General features: G+C 44.8%; 1 protein-coding gene across 1 annotated transcript in view; it reads right to left on the bottom strand.

Moving 5' to 3' along the window:
- LOC126285087 (uncharacterized) overlaps positions 1 to 12,079 on the bottom strand; it is a 57,918-nt gene extending 45,839 nt beyond the window's left edge. Inside the window, exon 1 of the mRNA XM_049984412.1 lies at positions 11,828 to 12,079. Coding sequence (XP_049840369.1) covers positions 11,828 to 12,079 — 252 coding nt within the window. The remainder of the gene's footprint in view (positions 1 to 11,827) is intronic.
- Positions 12,080 to 12,302: the final 223 nt, after the last annotated feature.

Genomic DNA, 12,302 nt, shown 5'->3' with positions numbered 1-12,302 from the left:
CCGTAGCAGTCGCACGGTTCCGGACTGCACGCCTAGAACCGCGAGACCACCGCGGCCGGCGGTGCTCAAAACATCAAATGGTTCAATTAAGTCTAAGCACTATGGAACTTGACTTCAGAGGTAATCAGTCCCCTAGACTTAGGACTACTTAAACTTAACTAACCTAAGGACATCACACACATCCATGCCCGAGGGAGGCAGGATTCGAAACTGCGACCGTAGCAGCAGCGCGGTTCTAGACTGAATCGCCTAGAACCGCTCGGCCACAGCGACCGGCGCTCAAAACATCAGTGTAGGGCTGTGCTGTGATACTGTCACGCAAAGCAACAAGGGATGCAACCCCCTCCATGAGAAACACGACCACACCATAACACCACCGCCTCCGAATTTTACTGTTGGCATTACACACAGTGGCAGATGACGTTCACCGGACTTTCGCCACACCCACACCCTGCCATCGGATCGCCACATTGTGTACCGTGATTCGTCACTCCACACAATGTTTCTCCACTGTTCACTCATCCAATGCTTACACTTCTTACACCAAGCGAGGCGTCGTTTGTCATTTACCGGCGTGATGTATGGGTTATGAGCAGCCGCTCGACCACGAAATCTAAGTTTTCTCACCTCCCGCTTAACTGTCATAGTACTTGCAGTGGATCCTGATGCAGTTTGGAATTCCTGTGTGATGGTCTTGATGGATGTCTGCCTATTACACATTACGACGCTCTTCAAGTGTCGGCGGTGTCTGTCAGTCAACAGACGAGGTCGGCCTGTACGCTTTTGTGCTGTAGGTGTCCCTTAACGTTTCCACTTCACTATCACATCGGAAACAGTGGACCTAGGGATGTTAAGGAGTGTGAAAATCTCACGCACAGATGTATGACCAACTGACACCCAATCACCTGACGACTTTCAAAGTTCGTGAGTTCCGCGAAGCGTCCCATTCTGCTCTGTCATGATGTCTAATGACTACTGAGGTGTCTGATGTGGAGTACCTGGAAGTATGTGGCAGCACAATGCACCTAATATGAAAAACGTATGTTTTTGGCAGTGTCCGGATACTTTTGATCACATAGTGTACCTTCAAGTTAACCACAGGTTGTAATCATCTCTAATGGTGTGCTTCCGAGTGAGAAAGAGGGCCTGCTACCTTTTCTCGACGTGTTATGAGAAAAGCGGAGACATCTCAGAGCATATAGGAAACCCACGGACACTGACCTCTACCTCCAAGCCTTCAGTCAGTACCACCAGTCACCATCAAATTCGGTCTAAAGACTCAGGTTGAATGGGCTCGAACAATTTCAGACAAGGAATCCTTCGCCTAAGAATGGCAACACAGCGAACAGTGTTTCGCTGGAATGGTTATTCATATCCTCAACTTGAGTAGGCATTGCAGTAAAACCAAGAACGCCTGAGCAAGAGGTTGAGACAGAGACAGAGAAAGAGAAGTCCAGATCCGCGTATCTACCTTATGCTGGCCCAGTATTCGTAAAGATCGGTAACATGATATACACAGTACTTCGCTCTCATCGACAGATTTAAAAAAATTTTCTTTGTAAGCCGGCCGCGGTGGTCTCGCGGTTCTAGGCACGCAGTCCGGAACCGTGCGGCTGCTACGGTCGCAGGTTCTAATCCTGCCTCGGGCATGGATGTGTGTGACGTCCTTAGGTTAGCTAGGTTTAAGTAGTTCTAAGTTCTAGGGGACTGATGACCACAGCAGTTGAGTGCTCAGAGCCTTTTTTTTTTTTTTTTTTTTTTTTTTTTTTTTTTTTTTTTTTTTTTTGTAATGCTAAAGAAGATCTACGTCTTCGAAAGGCGGGTGTGTACCATGTTCCGTGCAAATGTGGCGTGTCTTACGAAGGGACAGTAATACGGGGTGTCCAAAAAATAAGTTTTTTATTACTTGAAAACTATGCTATATATTAAAAAATGGCTTTCAGCAAGTTTTTTATCTTCGAAACGCCGCAATTTTAAGTAAAACTGAAGTTGAAAAACTGATGAAATGTGAACGCCACAGGGAAAGCTGAGTGTATGGTTTGGTTCATACAGACGACATCCGATACCCAAGTGCAACGAAATTTTCGAACTAGATATGGAAGGCAACCGTCCCGGCCATCTATTCGGGCTTCGCATACGGCGTTTATGGAAACAGGTAGTGTTCGCTATGAAAATGGCGGGGACATCTGTTTCAGAAGCCGACGTGAACAAGGTGGGCCAGGCGATTGCAAGGAGTCCCACAAATGCGAATGGCGACCAGAGAGTTGGAAATGAAACAATCAACAATGAGCAGTGTCTTGCAGAAGAGTTTATGGCTAAGTCCTTACAAGGTGCAGCTGCTTCAGGCATTAAAGCCTACGGACAACCATCTGTGCGACCATTTTGCAGTGGTTATGATAGGCAAGATTGACGCAACCAGTGACTTGTTTCTTCTGTGAGGCGATGTTTGATGTAGCCGGCAACCTGAATTGTCAGTACCTTCGTATATGGCATTCGCAGTGTCCTCGTGTTACACATGAAATGGAAAGAGGCAGTCCCAAGGTCAGTGGCGCGGACTGATGCACAATTGCAGCAATGGTCAATTCTTTTTTAATCGAGTCTGCTGTCAACGGTGGTGTTTACCTGGACATGTAACATGAATGTGCACAATTGGAACAGCTGCAACCTGATGTCATATTCCAACAGGATGGGGCACCTTCCCACTAATTGCACCATCCACCTGTTGCCTAAAAATTCTAGATGATAATTATCCGTATAGGTGGACGGGACGAGATGGTCTGATGTCATACTCCAACAGGATGGGGCACCTTCCCACTAATTGCACCATCCACCTGTTGCCTAAAAATTCTCGATGATAATTATCCGTATAGGTGGACGGGACGAGATGGTCTAATTCGATGGCCGCTACGATCTTCTGACCTTACACAACTAGACTTCTTTCTGTGCGGTTTTGCGAATAAACTGGTGTGCCGAATTAAGGCTAGAGACCTACAGGACTTGAAGGCACGCATTCACATTGGATCTGAACATGTCACCGTGGATATCTTGGCTCAGACGTGGAGAAATATAGAATTCCAAAAGGTGCACATGTTGATGCGTATGAATGAGGAAACAAAACTTAATGAGTTATTTTATCACATGTTTTGAAGATATTAAAGTCTTAAGTTGCAAAGACACCCTGCATAACAGTTGAGGAGAGATGGAAGGAACATCAGTGACCACCTGGCTAAAATAACCAATCAAGCCAGCTATTGCTGGCAGCTGACTCGAACATAATCAGCAAATGAGATACAATGAGACCAGCAACGTGATGCAAACGTTAAATTTCGGAGACAGCACAACGAAGGAGTCTATTGAAATATGCTGGAAGACCTAATAAACAGAGATAGAGATTTTAGTTTAAACAAGTCTTGGTATCTGTTCCATTACGTGTAACGTAGCTGACAAGCGCGGAAAGAACGTGTGTTTCACTCAGTATCAGTGCAGTATCTGAAAAACAAAAGAGTATACAACGACGCAGTCTGGCTGGAGTCCAGCCGGCCGCGTTGGTCTCGCGGTTCTAGGCGCGCAGTCCGGAACCGTGCGACAGCTACGGTCGCAGGTTCGAATGCTGCCTCGGGCATGGATGTGTGTGATGTCCTTAGGTTAGTTAGGTTTAAGTAGTTCTAAGTTCTAGAGGACTGATGACCACAGCAGTTGAGTCCCATAGTGCTCAGAGCTATTTGAACCTGGCTGGAGTCCAGACAGCGAGTACACGCGACAGTACAACTTGCAGATCCAAAAGAGGACAACTGGGTCGGTCGACGAGTTATTCTGCAGAAAACGAATACAAGAACTCTGATGGACTCCTGGAAACACACATGCATCAAACACGTCGAGAAAAGCTGAAGGATAACGTGTTTTAATCTCAACTTACTAAGGAGGGGGAGGAGATTAGTGTTTAACGTCCCGTCAACAACGAGGTCATTAGAGACGGAGCGCAAGCTCGGGTGAGGGAAGGATAGGGAAGGAAATCGGCCGTGCCCTTTCAAAGGAACCATCCGGGCATTTGCCTGAAGCGATTTAGGGAAATCACGGAAAACCTCAATCAGGATGGCCGGAGACGGGATTGAACCGTCGTCCTCCCGAATGCGAGTCCAGTGTGCTAACCACTGCGCCTCTACTTACTAAGGAAGAACCGTTAGGATTTAATGTCTCAGGGACAATTAGATCATTAGAACACGAACGAAGATTAAAGTTTAACAGCTTATGGGCCACAGGGTCAGTACATAAAATGCACTAGTTTAGCTTGACGAAGGACGGGAAAGGAAGTCGGCCACGCCACTTTCAAAGGAAAAAATACTGGCTTTCACTTCCAGTTCAAGATTATATCTACTGTCGTCAAAATATCAGTGTCTTAACCGCGGTGTCAGCTTGCTCAGGTGAGTTACGAGCAAAAGGTGTGGAATACAAGCTTCGATAGGGAAGGAAATCAGAAGTGCCGTTTCCAAATGACTCACCCTGGGCAGGAGCCATTACATTTCCGACGCGTTAAGGCTGGCGGTTGTGCCGTATCTTTGAAGTCTGCGTGGATTTATCGCTCAACGAATTAACGCAGCACTGGGTGTTACCCATGTTGTTCAGACCAGAAAATGTTCGACTGCCTCCCTGTTGTACACGTTCTACAGATCTCATATTCAATGGAAATATTTGGTCATGGCCGGCCGCTGTGGAAGAGCGGTTCTAGGTGCTTCAGTCCGTAACCGAGCTGCTGCTGCGGTCGCAGGTTCGAATCCTGCCTCGGCCATGGATGTGTGTGATGTCCTTAAATTAGTTAGGTTTGAGTAGTTCTAGGTCTAGGGGACTGTTGACCTCAGCTGATAAGTCCCATAGTGCTTAGAGCCGTCTGAACCATCGTTTGGTCACGGGGCGCCGCGAGACAAACATGCCGTCACTTGCGAGCCACTATGATTGATGGCAACATGGATCCAACGTCGTACCTGTCATTCAAGTTCAGTTCGACTCAATATCGGGCAGGGTTTGAGGCTTCGTTGCTGCCAGAACCGGTAACTCAGAGTATCAATTTTCACACCTTTTATTCCACCAAGCCACCCACAAATTTACTTGCGTATTCTTTCTACAATACTAGAATAAGTAATAGTCTTACATTTCGTTACTTGCTGTCTTTCATTGTGTAGTTTTAATGGAAAGTAATGTACTTGCCATCACCCTAACCATTTCTAGCCTAAATCAGTGCTTCTACTCCTATAGTTAGCGATACATAATGCTACTCCAGTTTCATTACTATTTCTTTAGTCTACTCAAAATACATTGTAATCAATGTTAATAAATTTTTTTGTAGCTCAGTCCACAAAAGCACTACATCGCTTATAGTCCATAGATACATCCTAGTAATTCCTTTGGCTTTATGGAGGGTGTTGTGGTGTGATATGCTTCTGTTCCTGTCTTTTAGCTTCATGCTTGTGGGAGATGATCCCCCTGTTCGAAAATGCATCACTGTTGCCCGTCACATTCCGACCATCTTCACCCATATACTCTTTGTCTTTTGGGTGGTGAGAGTCCAGCCTAAAGCTGCATTTCCACCCTGGAGTTGCAGTTATCTGCGCCTAACATGCTCTGTTAGTTGTCGGTCACCGCCAACTTTTACCGTCAACATTCCTCACAGAATTGTTCCTCGGTCTTCCATGGCAAGTTTCCGCACATCTGAAGTGAGTGGGGAGAGGCGTCAGGCAACGGAAGCAAGTTTTCGATGGGGCATCAGCAATATCATCCAACGACACGATAATATAGTCGAGTATGGAACACACAAGACTTCACGAAGTGGGTGCATATGCTGGGCAGCTTTCGGGAGGTACATATATTACCACTCGTCATAGCTGAAAATGTGTGCGGGATTCATGCATCCAATAACTTTACCAGCCAACACGATCAGGTCAGGTGGCTGGGTTCGTAGTTTAATGTCTGAAGTGTGTACCTCTTTGTTATTGTATCCATAGAAATGATGTTCTTCAGCAGCATCCACGGCTGGATTTATAATTACCTGTCCTTACATAATTACTAGTTGAGAAGCCAATTTAAGAGCGGCGTTCAATAAATACCACAATACATTTTTTCCTGTAAGCATATGGGTTTTACTCAGGTTTCTAATACACCATATTATTCCTCACTCTTTTAGCTAAAAAACCCTATTTTTCAACGTACACTCCCTTCAAATCAAGGACCTTGCGCCACTTTACACAGACGACCTGTATGTCCGCATGGTATCAATCTAATGGTCGACGTCGGAGCCATTGTCTTGCTGGGTTTATTACTTATCTAGAATCTATTGACTTAAAACTGGCTTAAGACTGTTGAAGAATTTTGAGTTTTTAAATTCGGTTACTTCATTAAGAATTTTATCTCCATGCTTTGTATTATGTATGAAAATTTCTTTTTCTTCAATGATATCCATTCTTTTACTTTTTCCTATTTTGTGTAAAATTTCGAGATTGTCTTCGATTTTCAAAGGGTGGCCTGTGTCTTTAATGTGAGTTGCTACTGCTGATTTGTTACATTTATGAAGCCTGTAGCTGTCTAAATTTTCTTTAAATCTGGTTCTGAAATTTCTGCCTGTTTGGCCGATATAATATTTATTATATTGGCTGCAGGTAATTTTGTAAGCGCCAGATGCATTAATACTTTTATCTGGTGGTTTTATATTGTGAATAAGCTTCCTAATTAGGTTGTTGTTGATGCTGAAGCTGATTTATACTTCTGTGTTTTTGAATAGTCTTGCTAATTTGTCAGATATTATTCCAAAGTATAACATTTTAACATATTTGACTGCTGGGGCACTGTCAGTTGTGAGTGTAGTTTGATGTTGTTTGTTCAGTTTATTTTTTATCTGTTGTGACATTGTATTAATTAGAGAAGGATCATATCCATTGTTTATTGCAGAATATGTTATGGTTTCTATTTCTTACTTCACTACGTTGAAGTGGAAATTTGTGTGCTCTGTACAACATTGATTTAATCATACTTTTGTTCACTGCCAGGTCCCTGTAGACGGTCTACAAGTGCCTATGAATATCTCTGATGCTCTGGTTTTCCTCCAAAAGAAACGCAATGACAGCTCTCTGCTTGGAACCCACCTCCGTTACAGACGCCATTTCGAAAGCTACGTATAGTGCCGCCACCTTTGGGAAATTCGTTAAACTATAGTGGCTGAAGCGGGACTGTTCCATGATGTCCCACGATAAATTCCGCATTTTTCGACCGAAAGTGCCCAAAAAAAAAGGGTTGCATTACTTATTGAATGCCCCTCGTATAATTGTTGTATCTATGAAGCGATCAGCAGATCAGCAGACGATCATGTAGATGTGCCTACAGTGAGTTGTACCCTTACCTTCGAGGGTGAGAGACTATAAATATCAAGAGTGTATCGCAAGAGCTACGAAACAAGAATTGTCTCCATTGACATGGGATGAGCCATGAGGTGTGTCTCGCCTATCGCATCCGCCTCCCATCCCCCACGTGGATCCTCTACGACTAAATTCCTTTCGCACACCTCCTCCTCTTCCTTGAACGGATACAGAGTCTTTACACCTCCCGTAAACCTGATAGCCCTCACCCGCTTGTCTCTCGTCTCTCCCACCCTTTATCGTTTCCCACCCCCGTCAGCTGCTGCGCCTGTACACCTGCATCCCACCTGCTCTCCAATTTACCACACTTCATACCCTTGTCCTATGTGGCTTCTGCCAACTTCCCCTCCCGTATGATCCCCTCGCCCCTCCATCTACACTTTTTTTTTTGGTTATCAGTCTGCTGACTGGTTTGATGCGGCCCGCCACTAATTCCTTTCCTGTGCTAACCTCTTCATCTCAGAGTAGCACTTGCAACCTACGTCCTCAATATTTGCTTGACGTATTCCAATCTCTGTCTTTCTCTAGAGTTTTTGCCCTCTACATCTCCCTCTAGTACCATGGAAATCATTCCCTCATGTCTTAGCAGATGTCCTATCATCCTGTCCCTTCTCCTTATCAGTGTTTTCCACATATTCCTTTCCTCTCCGATTCTGCGTAGAACCTCCTCATTCCTTACCTTATCAGTCCACCTAATTTTCAACATTCGTCTATAGCACCACATCTCAAATGCTTCGATTCTCTTCTGTTCCGGTTTTCTCACAGTCCATGTTTCACTACCATACAATGCTGTACTCCAGACGTACATCCTCAGAAATGTCTTCCTCAAATTAAGGCCGGTATTTGATATTAGTAGACTTCTCTTGGCCAGAAATGCTTTTTTTTGCCATAGCGAGTCTGCTTTTGATGTCCTCCTTGCTCCGTCCTTCATTGGTTATTTTACTGCCTAGGTAGTAGAATTCCTTATCTTCACCGACTTCGTGACCATCAATCCTGATGTTAAGTTTCTCGCTGCTCTCATTTATACTACTTCTCATTACCTTCGTCTTTCTCCGATTTACTCTCAAACCATACTGTGTATTCTTTAGACTGTTCATTCCGTTCAGCAGATCATTTAATTCTTCTTCACCTTTACTCAGGATAGCAATGTCATCAGCGAATCGTATAATTGATATCCTTTCACCTTGTATTTTAATTCCACTCCTGAACCTTCCTTTTATTTCCATCATTGCTTCCTCGATGTACAGATTGAAGAGTAGGGGCGAAAGGCTACAGCCTTGTCTTACACCCTTCTTAATACGAGCACTTCGTTCTTGATCGTCCACTCTTATTATTCCCACTTGGTTGTTATACATATTGTATGTGACCCGTCTCTCCCTACAGCTTACCCCTACTTTTTTTCAGAATCTCGAACAGCTTGCACCATTTTATATTGTCGAACGCTTTTTCAAGGTCGACAGATCCTATGAACGTGTCTTGATTTTTCTTTAGCCTTGCTTCCATTATTAGCCGTAACGTCAGAATTGCCTCTCTCGTGCCTTTACTTTTCCTAAAGCCAAACTGATCGTCACCTAGCGCATTCTCAGTTTTCTTTTCCATTCTTCTGTATATTATTCTTGTAAGCAGCTTCGATGCATGAGATGTTGAGCTGATTGTGCGATGATTCTCGCACTTGTCAGCTCTTGCCGTCTTCGGAATTGTGTGGATGATGCTTTTCCGAAAGTCAGATGGTATGTTGCCAGACTCATATATTCTACACACCAACGTGAATAGTCGTTTTGTTGCCACTTCTCCTAATGATTTTAGAAATTCTGATGGAATGTTATCTATCCCTTCCACCTTATTTGACCGTAAGTCCTCCAAAGCTCTTTTAAATTCCGATTCGAATACTGGATCCCCAATATCTTCTAAATCGACTCCTGTTTCCTCTTCTAACACATTAGACAAATCTTCACCCTCATAGAGGCTTTCAACGTATTGTTTCCGCCTATCTGCTCTCTCTCTCTCTCTCTCTCTCTCTCTCTCTCTCTCTCTCTCTCCTCTGCATTTAACAGTGGAATTCCCGTTGCACTCTTAATGTTACCACCGTTGCTTTTAATGTCACCAAAGGTTGTTTTGACTTACCTGTATACTGAGTCTGTCCATCCGACAATCATACCTTTTTCGATGTCTTCACATTTTTACTGCAGCCATTTCGTCTTAGCTTCCCTGCACTTCCTATTTATTTCATTCCTCAGCGACTTGTATTTCTGTATTCCTGATTTTCCCGGAGCATGTTTGTACTTCCTCCTTTCATCAATCAACTGAAGTATTTGTTCTGTTACCCATGGTTTCTTCGCAGCTACCTTCTTTTTACCTATGTTTTCCTTCCCAACTTCTGTGATGGCCCTTTTTAGAGATGTCCATTCATCTTCAACTGTGCTGCCTACTGCGCTATTCCTTATTGCTGTATCTATGGCGTTAGAGAACTTCAAACGTATCTCGTCATTCCTCCTTAGAAATTCCGTATCCCACTTCTTAGCATATTGATTCTTCCTGACTAATGTCTTGAACTTCAGCCTACTCTTCATCACTACTATATTGTGATCCGAGTCTATATCTGCTCCTGGGTACGCCTTACAGTCCAGTATCTGATTTCGGAATCTCTGTCTGACCATGATGTAATCTAATTGAAATCTTCCCGTATTTCCCGGCCTTTTCCAAGTATACCTCCTCCTCTTGTGATTCTTGAACAGGGTATTCGCTATTACTAGCTGAAACTTGTTACAGAACTCAATTAGTCTTTCTCCTCTTTCTTTCCTTGTCCCAAGCCCATATTCTCCTGTAACCTTTTTTTCTACTCCTTCCCCTACAACTGCATTCTAGTCGCCCATGACTATTAGATTTTCGTCCCCCATTACATACTGCATTACCCTTTCAATATCCTCATACACTTTCTCTATCTGTTCATCTTCAGCTTGCGACGTCGGCATGTATACCTGAACTATCGTTGTCGGTGTTGGTCTGCTGTCGATTCGGATTAGAACAACCCGGTCACTGAACTGTTCACAGCAACACACCCTCTGCCCTACCTTCTTATTCATAACGAATCCTACACCTGTTATACCATTTTCTGCTGCTGTTGATATTACCCGATACTCATCTGACCAGAAATCCTTGTCTTCCTTCCACTTCACTTCACTGACCCCTACAATATCTAGATTGAGCCTTTGCATTTCCCTTTTCAGATTTTCTAGTTTCCCTACCACGTTCAAGCTTCTGACACTCCGCGCCCCGACTCGTACAACATTATCCTTACGTTGATTATTCAATCTTTTTCTCATGGTAACCTCCCCCTTGGCAGTCCCCTCCCGGAGATCCGAATGGGGGACTATTCCGGAATCTTTTGCCACTGGAGAGATCATCATGACACTTCTTCAACTACAGGCCACATGTCCTGTGGATACACGTTACGTGTCTTTAATGCAGCGGTTTCCATTGCCTTCTGCATCCTCACGTCGTTGATCATTGCTGATTTTTCCGCCTTTAGCTGCAGTTTCCCACCCCTAGGACAAGAGAGTGCCCAGAACCTCTGTCCGCTTCTCCGCCCTCTTTGACAAGGCCGTTGGCAGAATGAGGCAGACTTCTTATGCCGGAAGTATTCGGCCGCCAATGCTGACTATTTATCAAAATTTAGGCAGTGGCGGTGATCGAACCCGGGACCGAAAACGTTTTGATTATGAATCAAAGACGCTACCCCTCCATTTAATCCTTCCCTTCTTCCTCCTGCGTTTTTCCTCCTGGGCACCCTCTTTCCCTTCTCTCCCTCCTCACTTTCTGCCTCCTCTCTCCCTGTCCTCCCCCCTCCCTGGGCTTCCACACCCTCCCCATACCCTCTCCTCTCTCGTTCTCATCTTCTCTCCACCTGGCATCCTTCCCCTCCGCTTCCCCCTACCCTCCCGTATTACCCTGTGGCAGACACCCCCCCCCCCCCCCACTTTTTCGTACAAAAGTGTGTTTATAGTGCGTCAAAGATTGCCATCATTGTGTTAGTGTTTGTTTTCGTCTTAGTACAAAAGTGTTTCTTCATCGGTGCTTCTACATTCGTGTGTTTAACCGTCTGTCTACGTTTGTGCGCTGAGCTGACCTTCCCTGTGCGACCAGTGCCTTCCGTGAACGACTTCCTTCCTTTTTCGTTTGTCTGTCTCCTGTTTTTATCCTACTTGTACATCTGTTTTAATGTCTTCATGTTTTGTGTATGGTTTTTTTCTGTCGCCAAAGAGCGGCTGGATAGGCCACTTCCGGGCTGCCTTTTGTAAAGGTATAAAATAACAATAAAGGGAAAAAAAAACATGGGATAAGGTACCAAAATGAGCAAAGCAGGCAGTGATTAAGCAAGTCGGAAACGTAGTAATGAGGAAGAAGATATCTACAACTGCGTTACTTACTTTGCAAGTGAGACCAGCGTCAGTGAGGCAGTTGTAGGCTATGAAGGAGAGCTGTGGAAGATCGCTAGGTGCGTCCATGGTGATGCAGGCGAGGGCGCCGAGGAGGTTGGCGATGTGTGAAACCATGACGAAGGCGAGGGCCAGGCGATGGCGCAGTCGGCGGCCCGGGGGTGGCACCCACAGCCCCAGCAGTCGCAGCTCCCCCAGCACCGAGGACAGTGGCCACAGCAGCTCCGAATCCTTCACCTCCATCTGCTGGCCAAACCACTCACCTTCTAAGTCAAGTCTTTTTTGAAGCCAAACACTGTAGCAACTTAGTCACCTTTGAGAACGATATGACATGCTACCTGGTTTAGGGTCGAGATCCCTACGACATTCTACACTCATGCTCATAAATTAGGGATAGTGCTGATACATGGTAAAACAACGCTCTGGTGGGAGGTTTGCGGGTTTGAATCATCTCGGGGTACGACCA

This window comes from Schistocerca gregaria, chromosome 8, assembly GCF_023897955.1.
Source record: "Schistocerca gregaria isolate iqSchGreg1 chromosome 8, iqSchGreg1.2, whole genome shotgun sequence".
NCBI classification, from domain to species: Eukaryota; Metazoa; Arthropoda; class Insecta; order Orthoptera; family Acrididae; genus Schistocerca; species Schistocerca gregaria.
The sequence above is the reverse complement of the archived record's forward strand: the minus strand, read 5'-3'. Positions and strand labels throughout refer to the sequence as shown.